This window comes from Carettochelys insculpta, chromosome 22 (genome assembly GCF_033958435.1).
Source record: "Carettochelys insculpta isolate YL-2023 chromosome 22, ASM3395843v1, whole genome shotgun sequence".
NCBI classification, from domain to species: Eukaryota; Metazoa; Chordata; order Testudines; family Carettochelyidae; genus Carettochelys; species Carettochelys insculpta.
The window spans coordinates 22,748,000-22,766,036 of record NC_134158.1 but is presented as its reverse complement, the minus strand read 5'-3'; the positions used below and the strand labels follow the sequence as shown (position 1 = coordinate 22,766,036).

The window sequence follows — 18,037 nt, the reverse complement described above, 5'->3', positions numbered from 1 at the left end:
TAAATCACAGGAACCAGATGGCATTCACCCAAGAGTTCTGAAAGAACTCATGTGAAATTGCACAACTATTAACCATGGTTTGTAACCTCTCCTTTAAATCAGCTTCTGTACCGAGCGACTGGAAGATAGTTAATGGAATGCCAATATTTAAAAGGGGCTCTCGAGGCGATCCTGGCAATTACAGACCAGTAAGTCTAACATCAGTACCAGGTAAATTAGCTGAAACCACAGTAAAGGATAAAATTGTCAGACTCATAGCACACACAATTTGTTGAGCAAAAGTCAACATGGTTTCTGGAAGGGAAATCACATCTTACTAATCTATTAAGAGTTTCTGAAGGGGTCAAACAAACATGTGGACAAGGGGGATCCAGTAGATATAGTGTACTTAGACTTTCAGAAAGCCTTTGACAAAGTCCCTCACTGAAGGCTCTTATGTAAATTAAGCTGTCATGGGATAAGAGGGAAGATCCTTTCATGCACTGAGAACTGGTTAAAAGGAAGAAACAAGGGGTAGGAATAAATGGTAAATTTTCAGAATGGAGAGGGGTAACGAGTGGTGTTCCCCAAGGGTCAGTCCTAGGACCAATTTTATTCAACTTGTTCATAAATCATTTGGAGAAAGGGGTAAACTGTAAAGAGGCAAAGTCTGTAGACAATACTAAATCGCTCAAGACAGTTAAGCAGACTGTGAAGAACTTCAAAAAGATCTCACAATACTGAGTGACTGGGCAACAAAATGACAAATGAAATTTAATGTAGATAAATGTAAAATAATGCACATTGGAAAAAATAACCCCAGCTATACATACAATATAATGGGGGCTAATTTAGCTACAACAAATCAGGGAAGAGATCTTGGAGGCATCATGGATAGTTCTCTGAAAACATCCACACAGTGTGCAGCCGCAGTCAAAAAGCAAACAGGATATTTGGAGTCATTAAGAAAGGAATAGAACAAGTTGGGTGATGGTGAACTGAGCTTCTAATGCTCAAAAGCACCAGCCGGCTTTTCATGAAGGGATTGAAAAGGGATACAAGTCAATTTAAAATTAATGGGTGACAACAGCTAGGGATCTGGCCCTGTATTTTGAGAGGGGTAGGGTGGTGTAGGAGGGAGGGCCTTAGGCATTAAAAGCAAGGCAACTGAAAAGTCTAGTTAACTTTCCAGTGTTTTTTTGCCACTTAATTTGCATGTCACTAAGCAAATGGGTCAATTTCACATTAATTTATAATCAAGCCAAGGAAAGGGAGCTAATTATTTTCTCTGTTCAGGAAACACAGCCAGGCAAGGTGTCTCTGGAAAAAAAAAACCCTCTTTGAAAAAGCTTCTTCTGAAATATTCTGTGGCATTACAGATTGGTAAAAAGCTGTTTTGAAAAGACACTTTTCATACATAAATCGACTGAAGTGTTCCACTGACTGAAGATGAGATGGTCAGGCAGCAACTGGTACACAAGAGCTCCAGCAGACAGATAATGGGATCTGTTAGTTAGATACTGCCTGTTATTTTCTGCAAAGTGAAGGCCTAGCACAGGACATGTTAATGATCAAACAGAGTTTTTGAAGACCCCAGAGAATTTATGAAAGGGGGAAAAGAAAAACACCAAGGCAATTAAAGTTCAATATTCACTCTTTCTCCAAATACAAAAAGCTGTTACAATTCAACTCAAAACAAAGCATGTGCAAAGTTACAGAAACTTAGACATTGTATAAAAAGTTACACATTTAAGATGATTTTTATTTCTCACCTGGATTGAGCAAAGAAATTGTTATCTTGATGAAATATTAACAGCTGCTGACCCACCGTAAAAAGTTACATAAAATCTAAAAAAAAGCATAATTACCATAAAACAGCCATCTCCTCTCCCTCAATTTTTTTTTTAAAACGTTTTGCAGAATAGATGAATAAAACACCTCCAGGAAAGATTGACATTGAACTGCGGTAAAGTCTTGAAAGCTTGGAAGTTCTCACTAGCACAACTGTGTAGCGTAGGGTAGGAGGAAGAAGGCTATCAGAGCCCAAAGCTGGCCCTTTGCTACTGCAGATTTCAGACAAGGAGAGCCCTGGTCTGGGAGTACAGTACCTAGAACAGGAGAGTTGGTTAAGATCCTACGATTTTAAGAGTCAAAAAAATAGAAAGGAGATGGTTTTAAACACATGGAGAGAAATAATGCAACTTTCGTACAGGGCAGGAAGAAGGGAGCATGCCGTTGTCTGTCGAGAGTGTACAAGAAACGCATTCATCGTCAAAACTACAGAGAGAAAACAAGGGGTGGAGGTTCTACTTCCCTTGCTTGTTTCCAAAGCTGACCAGGAGCTGCTCTGATGGAGCCGCTGAGTGGAATGCGGAGATGTGCCGAGCAGCTGCAGGCTGCTCCCAGAGAAGGACGCCAGGTGGGATTTCCTTAGTGCCTGCTGGCCTTCACTGAGTGCTGGAGCCTCCTTGGGAGCTGCCTGAATAGCTCCCGTAGTCATAGCTGCCGTAATAGGGAGGCCACTGGCTCTGGTTCTGATAGTACTGGCTCCACTGCTGAGCGTACTGGATGTGGGGAGAGAGAGAGTTAGCGGTGGGCAGTTCCCTGTACATCCAGACACTAACACGGGGACATGGAACTGTTGCCAGGAGCCAGGCTGCCTTCCCACCGCGCACTGGCCTGTTCCAGACACCTGTGCACATGAAGTACAGCGGCAATGTGAGCAGATGGGTGTTCACGACTCTCACCTCTGCTAGCCACTGGAAAAGCCACAATGACTTCCTTCAGGTCGTGCTCTGAGATGTGCTAAGTGTGGGAGAAGGGCTGGCTTCCTCCTGTGGCGCTTGTCACTAGCCTGAGGCCCCCATCCTAGCGCACAGTGGGCTTTGCGCTGGACTCTCCTCCGCTCAGGGGAAACGGGGTTCTCACATCTCTGCACTGCTCCTTCTATGGAGCTGCAGGTCAGAGACGTGCACCAGGCACTAAGCTGGGGAGCTTCAGTCCTCAGTCCTGGGGGAGTTTGTTTCCCAGTTTGTTGAGGATGCCCCCGTAGACGCCCAATGAGATTAATAGGCAGTGGGTTTAAAACAAACCAAAGGAAGTGTTTCTCCCACAATGCACAGCCAGCAGACAGATCCCCTTGCCAGGGGATGATGCGACAGCCAGGACTGTACCAGGATTCCAGAAAGCTAGACGAATTCATGGAGAATGGGCCCCTCAATGGCTGTTAGCCAGGCTGGTGCCTCTGTCAAACACTGGGAATTAATCACTTGATGATTCCCTGTTCTGCTCATTCCCTCTGGGACACCTGGCACTGGCTTCTGTCAGAAGACAGGGCACTGGGCTAGATGGAGCTTTGGTCTGACCATTCTTACGATTTCTGCAATCAGCTTTAGAGGCTGAATTAGTGCCGAGGACGGCTGCTAGGGTCCCCTTCCCGATCTCCTCTGGAACCCTGCAAACATTTCACTCATCCTCAGCTTCTCCGCTAACAGCAAGGAGGCAAAGGGAGGTTCTGCACTTGGCCCAAAGCCCCAGCAAACCAGACAGCACCATGGGAACTTCCCCCACCCCTGGCTATGGTCAGACACCCCTTCGTCTACCCTGTGTTGAGGGGGATTGCTCGCCACATTGCTGGTCTCCCACCTACCTGCTGATATTGGTTGTAGTTCTGCTGATTGTAGGTCTGTGCTGTTGGTGGCGGAGGCTGGGTGTAGCTTTGGCTATAACCACTGTAGCTTCCATAGCTGTAGTTGGGAGTATACCCTCCTCCTTGGGTGTAGCCTGCCTGGGTGTAGGGCTGGGGGTAACTTGGCTGTAAATGAGAGAGACAGAGAGGTTATCCAGCATGCTGTTGCATAGCCCCGGACAGCCATTCCTACGCTGCCCAACAGTAGCACTCGACAGGGAAAGAGTCAACTGCTGAGCTGCTGTGGGATGAACAGGCAGGGAATGTGCCCACTGGGCAGGCTTGGGGGACCTAAGCGTGCCAGGGTGGAGCAGAGAAATGCCCACTCTCTCTGCAAGGACTGTGTGCTCACACAGCTTGGTGCTCATAGCCCCCGCTGCAGGGAGATGGGGAAAATGAGCCTGCCCTGCTCCCACGCGTCCCTTCCAGCCCCACTATTCTAGGCCAGTGACTCCCCCAGAGACACCCTCATGTCCACAGCACATCTCCGTGTTTCAAAATGGAAAGAGTTGTCACATTCTGGGGATCTCTCCCCTCTGGAAGAAAAATGGGGAAAAGCACAGAAGGCAGGGGTGCGTCACGCTGCTTTCTGCCACAGGGACCCGGCAGTGAGAGACCCCAGACATTCCCAAAGCTGTTTTTGGGGAAGGGAATGAGACAGACTTTTGCTTTGGAAGTGCGGTGGGAGAATGAGAATGGGGAGGGAAGGTCAGGGTCTTCAGGATGACCGGTGCACACTCCCTCCCTGGGACGTGCAGTCTCATCACCTCTGTGGTCAGCCAAACACAGGGCAGCACACCCATCTCCAAGCAAAGCTCTCCCCATGCTTGCGTGATCTCTCTGGGGAGAGGCTACAGAGAGACCAACCCAGCAGTGACCAGAGCTCTGGGAGGAGGGTTGGGTCAGCCAGACCTGACAGGGTTCTCTCACCGGCTGCTGCTGTTGCTGCTGCTGCTGCTGCTGCTGCTGGCTGTAGCTGCTGGGGGTGCTGCTGGTGGTGGGGGGCGTGCTGCTGGGGGGCTTGTAGCTGCTTTGGTTGCGAGCGGGGCTGTAGCTGCTCTGTGGCTGGGTGTTCCGGCTGTAGTTGCCCCGGGGGCTAGAGTTGTTGTCTCTGGTGCCACTTGTCCAGCGATTCTGTGTGTAGTTGCCCCGGTTGAAGCCTAATAAAGCAAGCAGGGGCTGTCAACAGGAGTCACCACTAGGCCCAAGAGGAACACAACTGATTCCCAAACCCTCAGGGCTGTCCATTCAGCTCCCAGACACCACTTGCATGAGCTGCTCTCCCCAGGGCATGGGGATTAGCCTCTCTTACACCTAACAGCTCTGAGAAGGATCTCTGCATTTGGGCTGCACACACTCCCACGCAGACGGGTCCTCAGCACCGCACCAGGTGCTGCAAAGATTCCCACCCAGGCTGCCTCCCCCTCCACATGCCAGGGGCTGCAGACACACATTGCCCTCAAGAGTTTACCATCTCACTAGACAAGGGGAGGGTGAAAGGAGCGGCACTCCCATTGCACAGATGGGTTAGGAACCTTCAGGCAGCGTGGACGGCCCTGAGGTCCCACCTCCGAACGCAGTCTGACAGCACAGAGTGATCAGGAGCAGCTCTCTTTCTACAGACTCTGCCTTAGGCCGTGACACATGGGCCCTGCTCTGTGCTTAGACCACTGGGCCACCCGGCCTCCCCAACAGCTGACGGGGCTCAGATGAGCCTACCTCCTCCTCCGCTGCTTCCGCTGTTGCTGCCGCCACCTCCTCCCCCGCCGCCCCGGAAGTTGCCACCGCCACCGCCCCCTCGGTTCTGGAAGCCGCCACGATTGCCTCCTTGCTGGCCGCCCCCCCGGCTGTCAAAGCGCTGGAAGCCGCCCCCTCGGCCCCTGAAGCCGCCGCCACGGTTGTCAAAGCGTTTCTCCGGCGGGGGCCCGGCTTTCTTGCCCTCCTCGTTGTACTGCTTCACCAGCGTCTCGGCCTCGTCCCGCTGCAGCTCAATGTAGATCACCGCATCCAGGAAGTCGCCGGCCTCTGGCAGTGTGAAGTTGGCTGGATGGCAGGCCCGGAGAGAGGTTGAAGGAGGAAAAACAAGAAATGTGAACTGGAGGGCAGCAGTATGGCTGGGAGTTGCTAGGAAAGCTGGGACCAAGGCTGCCTCGCACGGGAGGCCAACCTTGCGCCAGGTATCAGACCGCCAGAAAGGAAGTGAGAAATCGGAAGGCAAAAGTGAGCAGGAAGGGAAGAGACACCATAAACCATGAAAATGATGCAGGCATGATGTCATCCCTCCCCCAATCAGTGATGAGAGGAGACACACTCTGGTCTCCATGGTACCCAGCATCCTGCTGGTAAAACCAAAGGCTGCATCCAAGCACCAGTCACCTGGCCTGCCCCCTTGTGTCCAGCTAAGAGAAAGGGAACCAGAGGAGAACCAGGCTGGTCACTTTCACCTGGACAGAAACATGATCCTGCTGTGAAAAAGCAGTCAACAATGCAGTGTTGTGGGAGGGGGAAGGAAAAAGACAAACCCCCAGCCTTGCTCTGATCACTGGTTTACTGTAAAAGATACGTAGCATTTTGCCCACTGGAAAGAAGTCGGTTGGGGTTTATAGCATCTCTCGTCAAGGACAGAGGAGAAGCTGGGGAAGAACACATGGAAGATGACGAAAAGTGAGACAAAAGGAAGGGAGGACATCACATCAGAGGGTCAGCATTTGAAACCAAAAACAAATCTCTGTCCAGCTCTTAAACAACAAAACAGGTTTTTGGTGGCACGTGGTGTGTGGTTCAGTTTGTTTGTTTCTAGGATCCTACCTTTCATTTCTAACACTGCATGATCTGGCACATCCTTCCCCTCCTCATCAGTGCGCTTTATTGTTCGATCTTTTAAATCCTCATCCGTGGGACAAATTACAATAGCCTTGCGTTGAAAACCTTCAAAAGGGCGCATTTTTCGTCTCTGGGCAGATCCATAAACATTTGTCTAGCAGTGGTGACAAAGAAGAGGCAAAAACCGTTCATTATTTGGCGTTCTCTTTTTCAACAGAGCATTGTGGCCTGCAATGGTGAAAGAAGACACGGTGCCCCTGCCCCCGCACATGTAGATGGCAGAGTACCCTGAACAGCTAACCTACCTTTTAAGGTGCAGAAGCCATAGGAGAGGGGTGGGGGTGGGGCCAAGACATTTATATTTGGTCCTTTTTGCAATTCAGATGAGCTCTTTCATTGCTTTGCTCCCCCGAGAGAAAGCCATGAAGCTGAGGGTCTGTGTTTTGCTTTCATTAGAAATAAGTGAAGTGATTTACATGGCAAGTGGGAAACCAGACAGGTTAAATGCAAACCTGAGAACTGACAGGAATGTTTGCCTGTGATGAACAGCAATTCAGGGTTCATATTTAAGCACCTGAGAGGCATGGTTGCTAGGACAGCACTGAAAGCTGTGCCTGGGACAATGGCATGTCTGACATCAACACAGTAAGCACGTCACAGCTCTTGCGTTCCTCAGTGTCCCCATCTAAACTGAGGTTATCCCCTGTATCACAAGGCTGGCTGGAGGCGTGACCTGGATTTTCAATCTTTTTGGAGACTCAGCTGGGGACTGTCAGTACTTTTCAGCCTCCTGCTTTAAGGAAGAAGTGGACAATCTGGAGAAAGTCCAGAAGAAAACAAAATAAGAGGCTCTGAAAAATGTGACATATGAGGAAAGGCTGGAAGAACTGGGCACATGTTGTCTAAAGAGAAGGCTGAGGAAGGGGCAGAAGGAGCCTGGGACATGACCATCTTCAAATAGGTCTCAGGCTGGTATGGGAGACCCAGATTAGACGTCAGGGAGAACCATCCTTGGAGCCAGAAAGCTAAGGGCTGGAACAGGTGATCTAGGAGGTTGTGGAACTGCCCCAGCAATAGAGGTTAGGCAGATGTCTGTCTGGACTGGTCTTATCTCAGCCAGGGGTGTGTGTGAATGGGTCCCTTCCAGCCCAGGATTCTTTTATTCTAACGTGTAATAGTGAAGATGAGCTGCTAGAGACCCCCGCCTGTTTGCTTTGTCACGACAGCTATGGTGAGCAGCGCTCCCTGTAAGCTGAGCACTTGGGTGACCACCCAGGGGAGATTCAGGGGCTGCCCAGCTGATTAGCAGAGCGCCCACAGCCGGCAGCACTTCCTTCTATTTGTGATGCACAGGAAGTTTGTTCTGCCTGTGGGTGGGACCCTTGTGGCAAGGTAAGGGCTCATGCGCTGCAGGTTGGGTGTCTGACGAATGACAGAGAAAGCAAAGGGGTAGAATGGAAAAAGGCACAAATACAAAAATCCGAGGCTGGTAATGTTGGGACCTTGGAGTCATCTAAAACAGCGCGTGCTGCTAGGGGTCTGCAACTGCAGGAGGGTTGCCTGACTGGCCTAGCTGTTAGTGCACTATCTAGCAGTGCAGTGGGATATGTTTATCAACCCCATTTCTCCACATGCACCTAACTGATGCTCTTCCCTGGGAGGACAGCAATGACAGGCAGGGACAGCAACTTGGATTCTTCTGGTTTTCACTGGGTTAAATATGGGAATCAATAACAAACAGGGAAACTAAAGCCCCATGTTTTAACTTTATTCCCCGGAAACGACATTTAGGGGGGCTTCAATCTACCTGTTATGCCAAAAGTATTTATATCTCATTGCTCTAATGAAAGTATTTTTTCCTTTTTTAAAAATAAGACTATTTCCTGACACAACATCTGGATTTGCTTTGAGCCTTAGATTTAGTCGCCTGAAAACACTCTTGGAGGCATACAATGGGTTTCCACAGACGGGTGCCCTTCCTGATTGCTGTAATACAAACATCATCTATTTAGACAAAATTCCTCAGGTGATTAAGGGCATCTGACCAAGCCAGTTAAACCCAGTTATATGCATGCTGCTGCAACACAGCATGCTGTGTGCGTTCAAGGGTGGTGGTGAGCCAGAAATAAAATTCCATGCAAGCGCCTGTCCCAGAAGAGGACACAACCACTCTTGGCCCCGGGGATGAGATACTGACAGGTGGAGAAACCTTCATGGCTATTGCTGCAGCTGAGGGACAAGGTAAGGGCACGGAACTCGCTGGCAGCCTGTTCCCACGCGCTGCCGCAGTAACCTCTGCCAAAGCTGATAATCCAGCAGGCGACGTTCCGCCACTCCAGCTTCACACAGCACGGCTGCCGCCTGCCCTGTGTGCTGTACATGCTCACGATCAACAGATCCAGCAGCAGCCAAGTTCTTGGCATTCTTTCAAGGCAGAGTGGTACCTGTAGTAAGCACTCACCTTTGCTGCCAACTACAGCCAGCTAAATTACTGGTCGGCACTCCAGAGGTGGTTTGGGCCTATCTGATCGCCCAGCAAATGGGGCTAAACACCCCGCCCCCTCAATGGGGGAGCCCTGGGGCTCAACAAATGAAAACAAAATGGGAAGGAGTGTTGGTCCTCGGTTCAAAAGGAGCCCTGAGCCCCCAGCCCTGCAAGGACAGAGCACAAAGCTTCACTGCTCCCCTCCCAGTCTCCATGAAAGGGGCTGACGCCAGCAGTATGGCAAGCGGCATTTCCTTTGAACACGACCGTAATGTGGGCTGGAACACCACTGAATGGGTAAGTTACTGAGCCCTGGTGCAGCGTGGATAACTCTGGAGAGGAAGAAGGTGCCTGTCTTCATTAAGCTACTTCTGCTGCTGCTCAGCATGAGCAGCTGAGAACCCAGGGCCTGGACATCACTTCCCAACTGGGAATCTGCCACAGCACCTCCCGTTCTGCGGGCTACCCTGCAAGGCAGCTGGGGGCAGCTTGGAATGGCCCGAGGTCAGACACGAGCACAAGTGCAGAGACCATTTTACACCTCTCCCGAAAAGGAGCAATGCAGCCAAGAACCACAGCTGCCTCAGGGCTCAGCTCCGTCCAATCAGCAGTTACCTTTCAGGGCCCCGCAGGCCCTTTGGAGTGGGAGATTCCAAATGGTCTGGGGAGCCTATTCTCCCCAAGCACCAGAGTCAAGGAAACTGGGGTTCAATGAAACGGGCCAGACACTCTCTTGGCACGAATCAGCATAGCTCCATCGGTGTCTAGGGAGTTGCAGCTCCTTTATCTTTACAGGGGTTCTTGTAATGCTCCTGGAACACCAACAAAACGAACACCAAAATGCTTTCCCCTCGGAGAGCTCACACGCCCCTCCCTGGGCTACACTGCGCTGCCCCCCAGCAGGGGTGCGCAGTACCAACGCAGCCCAAATGGGATGCGAAAGGGAAGCTTGCATAAGCCAGCAAGGTCAGCTTCTCACCATGTCCTCCTCGTTAGTGATCAGAAACAGCTGGGGCAAGTTTCTGGCAATCTGTTGCCTGGCCATAGCTGCATCATGTTGTCGTGACCGAGTACCGTTGGGTTCTCTCAGCCTTGGCACAGAACAGGACATCTCCCCTAACTTCCACGAGAAGCGTGATTGTTCAGCCACATTATTTTCTCAGAGCCAGTCTGGACCCCAGGTGCAAGAGGGCTTTGTGTTAACCAAGGCAAGCAGCCAACCCAGTGCCTCTAGCCGTATACGGTAGTGCCTCGACTTACGCGAGGGTTTCGTTTCCACGTGCCCTTAAGTAACCCGAATTTCGCGTAAGTCAGGGGCGGCTTTTTCCCCGGTGGAAGGCACGTTCCACAGGTAGGAAAGCAGCAGAAGCACCTGGAGCTCCTTTTGAGAGTTAAGTCCTGAGGTGGGGGGACAGCTGGAGGGTTAAGCCTGGCGGGGCTGGGGCGGTGTTAAGCTGGAGCCACGTGAGGGGCGGAAGGTGGGGGGCTGTTGAGGTGTTTGAGGTGAGTGGGGGTGAGCTGGAGCCATTCGTGGAGCCGGGGTTCAGCCAGAGCTGTGAGTGTGGTTGGTGAGCCAGAGCCAGGCACGGGAAGCGGGGGGTGAGCTGGAGCAGTGAATGGGTGGAGAGGGGCTTGGCGGGAGCAAGATTTTGAGTTGCCTTTAATTCACATTAATGCAAGTTAAGCGCAACTCAAAACCACGCATTTTGAGGGTTTACTGTATACGCAGTCAGGAGCCCTGGATGCTTTCAGCAAAAGCACAATGCGCTTTGGGATCGAAAAGCACAAAAGCGTCCCAAACAGCACACTTTTTGTGTAGACCATCACCAGTTGCAGATACTCGTGACTGTCAGGTACAGCCAACTGATGCAACTCACAGCCAGTTGTCTAGTCTGGTAAAGTTAGCAGCCAAGACTTCATCAGCTACTGCAAGACATCACACAAGTTTTACAGAGAGAACATATAGAATAGAGATCTTTCCTGAATTCTGTCATTAAAGGCTTTAAAAGAACATCAGACTCATCTGCAAAACAAAGGCATAGCCTAATGCACTTTTGCAAAGGAGTCTGCGTTAATGCACAGTGGCTTACATAAAATGTCGGCATCCATATATAATCACACAGCAGCTAACAGAACGGCAATCTACATGGACAATCTTTTTGGCTTTATTCTTCAGAAACAAGAAAGTCAGATCCATCTCGTTGAACGTTTGCACTTAAAATAGTGACTGTACTAATACCTCAGCTCATTGAACCCTTGCAAAACTAGACTCAAGAACACCTGTAAGAGAACACTCAAAGCTTCCAAAGCATACGCCAGACACAGAGCTGCCTGAAGAGTAAAAGCTCTCAGTCCATATCAGAGTTCAGACTACACTGCTAAAGCCACAACTTCACACTGAGCTGCTTAAGTTTTCTCTTCACCGAGAACGCAGCCAGCAGTACCAGAAACACGCTTAAACTTCTAACACAGCAGCAACCTGTGGATCTGAAGTTTCATGCTAAAACTTCAGTGCAGGAGCTAAATGCAAACCTTCCAGACAACTACACTCTCATACAACACTTCAGTCCCAAGAGAGGAAGACCCTTCCTCACGCCACCTATGATCTGCAGTTTGCTTGGTACTCAGATCTCACTTATAGGCTCAAGGCAAATTAAGAAAATATTGCGTAAGGAAAGGCTACCAGAGTTTGGAATTTTAGAAACAAAGGAAGATCTCATTTGTGCTCCTTTGAGGCCAACTGGGTATTTGTTTTTGTTTTTTCTTTTTTTAAAACTCCTCAGACACTTGTCTTACATCGCAGGTATGTTATTTGGGCACAGAGACCTCTAAAACAGAAGCTCTCTATGACAGACACATGCAGGGCAGTTACACGTATGACCTAGCAAACAGGGATTGAGTAAACCAAGTGCCACCATCAAATCTGGTGAGTGCAGATGTATCTTTAAGGGAAGATGCTAAATGCTGCCCTCATCTGAGACAACCACACCAGCCATGGGATTAGTGAAGTGTCTCCTTATGGCCACACTGACCCAAACCAAGGGCTTGCACATATTGCACTCACAGGAAACCCCAGAGGGGCACACCATCAATGTTAGGAATCACTGGGAAAGCTCCCAGGCCCTTCACAACAGGGTTCATTTGTGAGTTCCTCCAAAGCCTCCAAGGGAAACAAGCTGCTCAATTCCCACGCAAGCTACTGGGCTTTGAAAATGTAGTCACAAGGTTTAAGTTTGCCCATGTAACAGGAGAGAAGTTTGGCTCCTATATCCGAGTCACGCCAGGACGGCTGCTGCTCACCTGGGCTTACCTGTTCTTCTCAGGACACCTGCCCCAACAAAAGACAACAAACTACTCACCAGTGGTACTCACCCATCCCTAGGGCACTTTAGGAAACATCCAGAGCCCAGCACTTACCTTAGCCTATTTTCCCAGACCTGGAAAGCCAGCGTTCAGCCGCATGGCCACTTACCTGGCTACACTTTGAACAGAACAATTTAGTTCCCAAAGCACCCTCAATAATTTGACCTGCATGTGCTTAGGCTAAGGGAGCGGCACTTCCTGTGACTCACCACCTAATGTTCTCAACCTCACTCCTCTGGGACACTCGGCACAGTGGGGGCTTTCCTTCTGTCCCAGACACACGCCAGGCATGTATGTGTGTGGGGTTAACACGCCTGCAGCACACCAGACAACCATGAGTGCGCAGCACTGCCTGTAAAGGGCTATTTGACAGGCAACACAGATAGATGCCAGGACTCTGTACCTGATCCAGGATGTAGTTGCGTTTCTTCCGGGCAGCGATCTGGATCAGGCGGTTCAGGCACTGCGTCGCTTGCTGGATGAGGACATCCCAGCGGCCCGCATAGTTGCGCTGGCGGCGGAGTCCCATCACCTTGAAGGAAAACAGAGGTACAGGTTAGCATGTGGTGTTTGAGAGCTACTGCAGGATGGGATCCCCAGGGCCTCTTGTGCAGGTCCTGGAATGAGATCTAGTGGTTACAGCAAATCTGGATTCCACCCCCAGCTTGGGGAGGGAGGTGGGGTCTTGCAGTCAGAGGAGGGGCACTGGGAACCAACATGACCCTGGGGGCAGAGGGGAGCGTATTGCTTTCTGTACATCGTTTTCCTCATGAACACAACCAGGACATTACACTGGGCGGGTGGGCGGCGGGGCATAAAGTCAATTCATGCTTATGACTCACTGAAAGGTTAAAGGTGCTTGAATGAAAAAAGCAAATGATTTGCTCTAAGAAAAGGCTGAGTCGGAAGCACAAGTAAGAGAGCTGCAGGGCTCCCATCATGGCCAATGAAAGAGTGACTGCCTTCCCACAGAGCAATTGCCTCTGCTAACTGAAAGACGATCAACCCGCAGAAGTGAGATTCTTAGCTACTGAGCAGGGCTCATCTCTCACCCTCATCTTATCCATGATAGCGTTTGTTCCCAGAATGTTGTACTTCTTTGCTGGATTGGCAGCCGCATGCTTTATGGCCCAGGTGGTCTTGCCTGCAGCAGGTAACCCCACCATCATAAGGATCTGAAACACACACACACACACACAGAAAGCATCAGCTACTGCAACACCAGTGTGCTTCATCCTTTCCACACACCACTGCAAGATCGCCTCAGAGGTGGACAGACCCCATGGGGGAAACGGAGTCAGAGGCAGCAACTGAGTTTGCTCATGATCATGCAGGGTGTTTGGTGCCACAACAATAAGACTGTGCTTTCTGAACTATTTTACTCTCCTCTCCCTAATGTGTCCATCCTGGTATTCAGTGCATGCTCCAACCCTGCATTTTAGCCTATCTCCAATGTAGACAACAGTTACTACAGGTTGTACCTCTGTAGTCCAGCCCCCCTGGTAGCTGACCAGTGCCAAACATGAGAATTTCTCAGATCATGGGAGGTCAGTATTGTCTAGCAGCACTACCAGAACTTCCACTGCTTACTGGGCTCTTAGAACACATTTAGGGCTAAATAACAGCACAGAACACCAAGAGCCAGGACTAGTGGCTGTAAAACTTTAGGAGACCACAGGAAACTTGGTCACACCCATGACAAGTGGTTGTCCGGCTAATTAAAAATCATGCTGGATTATGGACACTGCCAGACGAGAGAGGTTCAATCTGTAATAGCCAACACCCCTGCTTCTCCCCATTCCAGCAGTGCCAGTTAGTACCAGGCAAGAGAGACACCCAGCCTGAGGAACTTCCCTGCCCGAAAGGGCTGTGGAGTTGACGGCTTAGCAGAACTGGAGAGTCCTATAAAGAACAAGAGCTGCAATTTAAACGAGTGGTGGAAGGACTCGCCCGCTGCTAGGGCAAGCATTCCCCACCATGTGTGCTGTCCCACACTCTGCAGCAGCAGATACTAGGCTCTGTGGAGCAGGATCCTTGGGGGAAGAGGGACTCTGGCCCAGATCCTTTGTACAGGAACTGTACGCAGCAAAAAGTCACCATGTGCCGTCCTTCTTCTAATACCCTCTGATCTGCTCCTCTGGCCTGACGCTGGCTAGTCACGCAAGAGTTAGGTGTGTGAGGAACCATTTGGTGTTGCTTTTATGCTGTCGTTTCTGTTAACCTCAACTGTCTGTAGCCGCGCAGGCGGCCCGCGAGCTCTGTGCGGCAGGAAGTGTGTGTTACGTGTTCCAACTGCACCCAGAGCCATGCAAATGCCCACCTCACACTCTGCTTTACTCTTTGGTCCAATGGTCCCCCGGACGCGCTCGGCCAGTGGAACGTGCTGAATGAAGGTGAAGCCTGGGGGGACAGGGAAGTAGGTGTCGTCTCGCTGCCCGAAGTTGAACTCGATGGCGCAGTTCTTCACCAGGACGTGGGGGAAGAGTGCCTGGCCGCCCAGCACATCCTTCCGCACCCGATAGGCCACGCCCAGCCACTTCCCATTCTTCATGAAGGACATTTCCACCTCCTCCCCACACTCAAAGTCCTAGTTACAGGGGAAGTCAGGGTAAATGAAGAGCCAGGGAGAGGCACGCTGCTAGTTACTGCCTGGACAATGCACACTGGGCACTGCACAAATGTGTGTAACTTCAGAGCCGCCCAGTGCGACAGCTTCCCCAGTGTCAAGGGGAAGATCCTGCTGCTGCGAACAGCTGTCTGAAAACATTGGCTTCTCTCAGGGCGCTGCTGACACAGCCCTTCCCCCGGCTTGGAGCTGTTTGCCAACACAGCTCTGGCAAGGCAGTTTATCTGGAGGCCGTACTCTGAAGTCAGCCAGCACAGAGTGAGTTACTGACAGCTCTAGTAAGGAAGCCAAGTGCCACTCTCTGGGCTGAGCAACTGTTAGGTGCTGTCTGACTCAGCCCCTAACTGGGACAATGTCCATCTGGACCCCTGGAAGGCAGGAAGTGGGGGGCTGTGGAAGTGTGGAGCCCCAGAACTATCTGCCCTATGGCGGGGGCTCTCCCATCATCACATATTTTAATGCACTGGGGGACTAATGACACTGGACTGGGGCTGCGTATTTGACACTACCTGACCTGTTGGTATCTTCAGGCTGACTTCACAGTGAAAATGATGAGACAGAGCGCAGACAAGAGAACAGCCTGGAGGCTGAATGAGGAGCTGCGCCGAAGCGGTTACAGTGTCAGGCCTCACAAGTAAAAGAAGCAGGCAAAACACAGCAGGCGGGGGGTGGTTTAAGCTGGGTGTGCCCCTGTGAACCCATGTAACCTACCCAGGCTTCAGGCATAACGTGGTCTCAAAGACTGCGTCCTGAGGCTGCCAGTTCAGGTTTTAAATCTAGAATTCTCTGCTCAGTGGTGGAGTTGGTAGCCCAACCCCCTGGCTACAATCAGGAAGGCCAGAGCCTATAAAGCCCGCCAGTAAGTGACCAGGGGAGCTTGCCAACAGGTGATTGCAAACAGGAGAGTCCTGAGAAGGGAGCTGAGAGAGGAACTAGTTCCATGCCTGCGTTGTCCAGAACTTGTATACAAAAATCTATATCCCAAACTGCCACGTCAAGTTTGCCTGTGTTTGATTTCTGAGTGCAGGTGATTTCAGTTGCAGTTACTGTGGCAGTTTGGGATCGTGTGCCTGGGAGGGTTGGAACCTTTGTTTCCTTGATTGCCTTTGATCAGCCTCAGGATCAGCCTTCCCCTGTGACTAAGGAGGGGGAGGCCTGACTGAGGTTTGTAGGCTTTAAAAGCCAGAGTTGGAGCGATCAGGGGAGCAAAGCAGGCAGGGGGCTGCAGACGGGTGAGTTTTAAGAGGGAGTCTGACAGAGGGGTTCCACTATAGGTAGGAAGACCCACAACACATGTGCCAGCACTGCTCCTGTCTCCTCCACCTGCGCCTGTAGTCTGACAGGCCTCCTGACCGGGACGCCTCTACCCAGACCCTGGTGTGGTTTTGCAGGGACTGCTACTTGCAGTTAAGTCCAGGCTGGGGAGACCATCCAATGTGGATGGTGTCTTCTGGTAGAAGCTCTCAGGAAGCAGGCGGTGGAGCTACAGGAGGAGGTAGCCAGGCTTAGGAGTATTAGACTCCATAAGCAATTCCTGGACAGTGTTCCTGTGGAGACAGCGGAGGGTAAGGCAGCTGTCCCACCCCACGAGAGCTGACACACCATCAGTGGAGGTGGAGAGGGCTCAGGGGGGACACTGGCAGATGGTCACTTCCGGCAGCAAGCAGTGCTCTCTTGCTCCTGATCCTCACACTGTGGTACTGGGAAACTGTTACGCTGTTTCAGATATGGGAGGTACAGGAGATAAGAAATCACCCCTACAGGTGAACCACAGAAGTCTTGTACCCCCAAGGATGGGAGGGCTGCTGCCACCATTATAAGAAAGAAACTTAGGGTAGTGTTGGTAGGAGACTCTCTTCTGAGGGGGGGCGGAGGCACCCATCTGTCGCCCTGATATGTCATCCCTAGAGGTGTGCTGCCTGCCGGGAGCCTGTATCTGAGATGTTACGGAGGCGCTGCTGAGGATTATCCGGCCTACTGACTACCACCCCACGCTACTCATCCATGTGGACATGAATGATACCGCAAGGTGTAACCTTGAGTAGGTCAAGCATGACTACAGGGCTCTGGGCGTACGGGTGAAGGAGTTGGGAGCACAGGTGGTGTTCTCAATCTTTCCTGTTCGGGGTAGGGGCCCACTCAGAGACAGGTGCATTTTGGAGGTGAATACCTGGCTACAAGGATGGTGTCACCAGGAGCACTTTGGCTTCCTTGATCACTAGATGCTGTTCCATGAAGGACTGTTAAGCAGGGATGGAATTCACCTTTCAAGGAATGGGAAGGATGTATTTGGCTAGTGAGCAGGGCTTTAAACTATGTTCGATGGGGACAGGTGACCAAAGCCCATAGGAAAGTAAAAACCTGGAGACATGGGAGTTGGGTTGAAAATGGGAGGGATCAAGGGCTATAACAGCAGAGGGTTAAAAAAGGGACTAGGCAGAACTTGGGGGGGCAAAAGCAAATCAGTATCTTAGATGCTGATATACAAACGCAAGAAGCATGGGTAATAAGGAGGAAGAACTTGAAATCCTAACAAGCATAACTATGTTATAACTGGTATCACAGAAACTTTGCTGGGAAAATATGCCTGATTGGAATATTGGTACAGAAGAATACAACTTAGTCAGGAAGGATAACAGCAACAAAGGGTCTTGTGGTACCTTATAGACCTACAGAAAAGTTTTGAGCATGAGCTTTCGTGAGCACAGACTCACTTCATCAGATGCTGGTAATGGAAATCTGCAGGGCCAGGTATAAATAAGCCAGAGCAAGGGTGGGGATAACAAGGTTAGCTCAGTCAGGAAGGGTGAGGCTTACTACCAGCAGTTGATCTGGAGGTGTGAACACCAAGGGAGGGAAAGCTGCTTTTGTATTTAGCCAGCCATTTGCAGTCTTTGTTTAAGCCTGAGCTGCAGGTGTTGAATTTGCAGATGAATTGTAGCTCAGCAATTTCCCTTTGGAGTCTGGTTCTGAAATTTTTTTTTTTGCTGTAGGATAGCTACTTTTAAGTCTGCTACTGTGTGGCCCGGGAGATTGAAGCGCTCTCCTACGGGTTTTTGTATATTGCCATTTC

The 18,037-nt window shown here is 50.7% G+C and overlaps 1 protein-coding gene across 1 annotated transcript in view; it reads right to left on the bottom strand.

Moving 5' to 3' along the window:
• Positions 1-1,720: 1,720 nt before the first annotated feature.
• Positions 1,721-18,037, bottom strand: part of HNRNPUL1 (heterogeneous nuclear ribonucleoprotein U like 1) — a 32,196-nt gene continuing 15,879 nt past the window's right edge. The window contains exons 8-15 of the mRNA XM_075015979.1: positions 14,659-14,925; positions 13,391-13,513; positions 12,742-12,870; positions 6,476-6,644; positions 5,387-5,710; positions 4,598-4,827; positions 3,629-3,793; positions 1,721-2,543 (exon numbers count right to left, since the gene is read on the bottom strand). Of these exons, the coding sequence (XP_074872080.1) occupies positions 2,427-2,543; positions 3,629-3,793; positions 4,598-4,827; positions 5,387-5,710; positions 6,476-6,644; positions 12,742-12,870; positions 13,391-13,513; positions 14,659-14,925 (1,524 nt within the window). The 3' untranslated portion in view covers positions 1,721-2,426. The remainder of the gene's footprint in view (positions 2,544-3,628; positions 3,794-4,597; positions 4,828-5,386; positions 5,711-6,475; positions 6,645-12,741; positions 12,871-13,390; positions 13,514-14,658; positions 14,926-18,037) is intronic.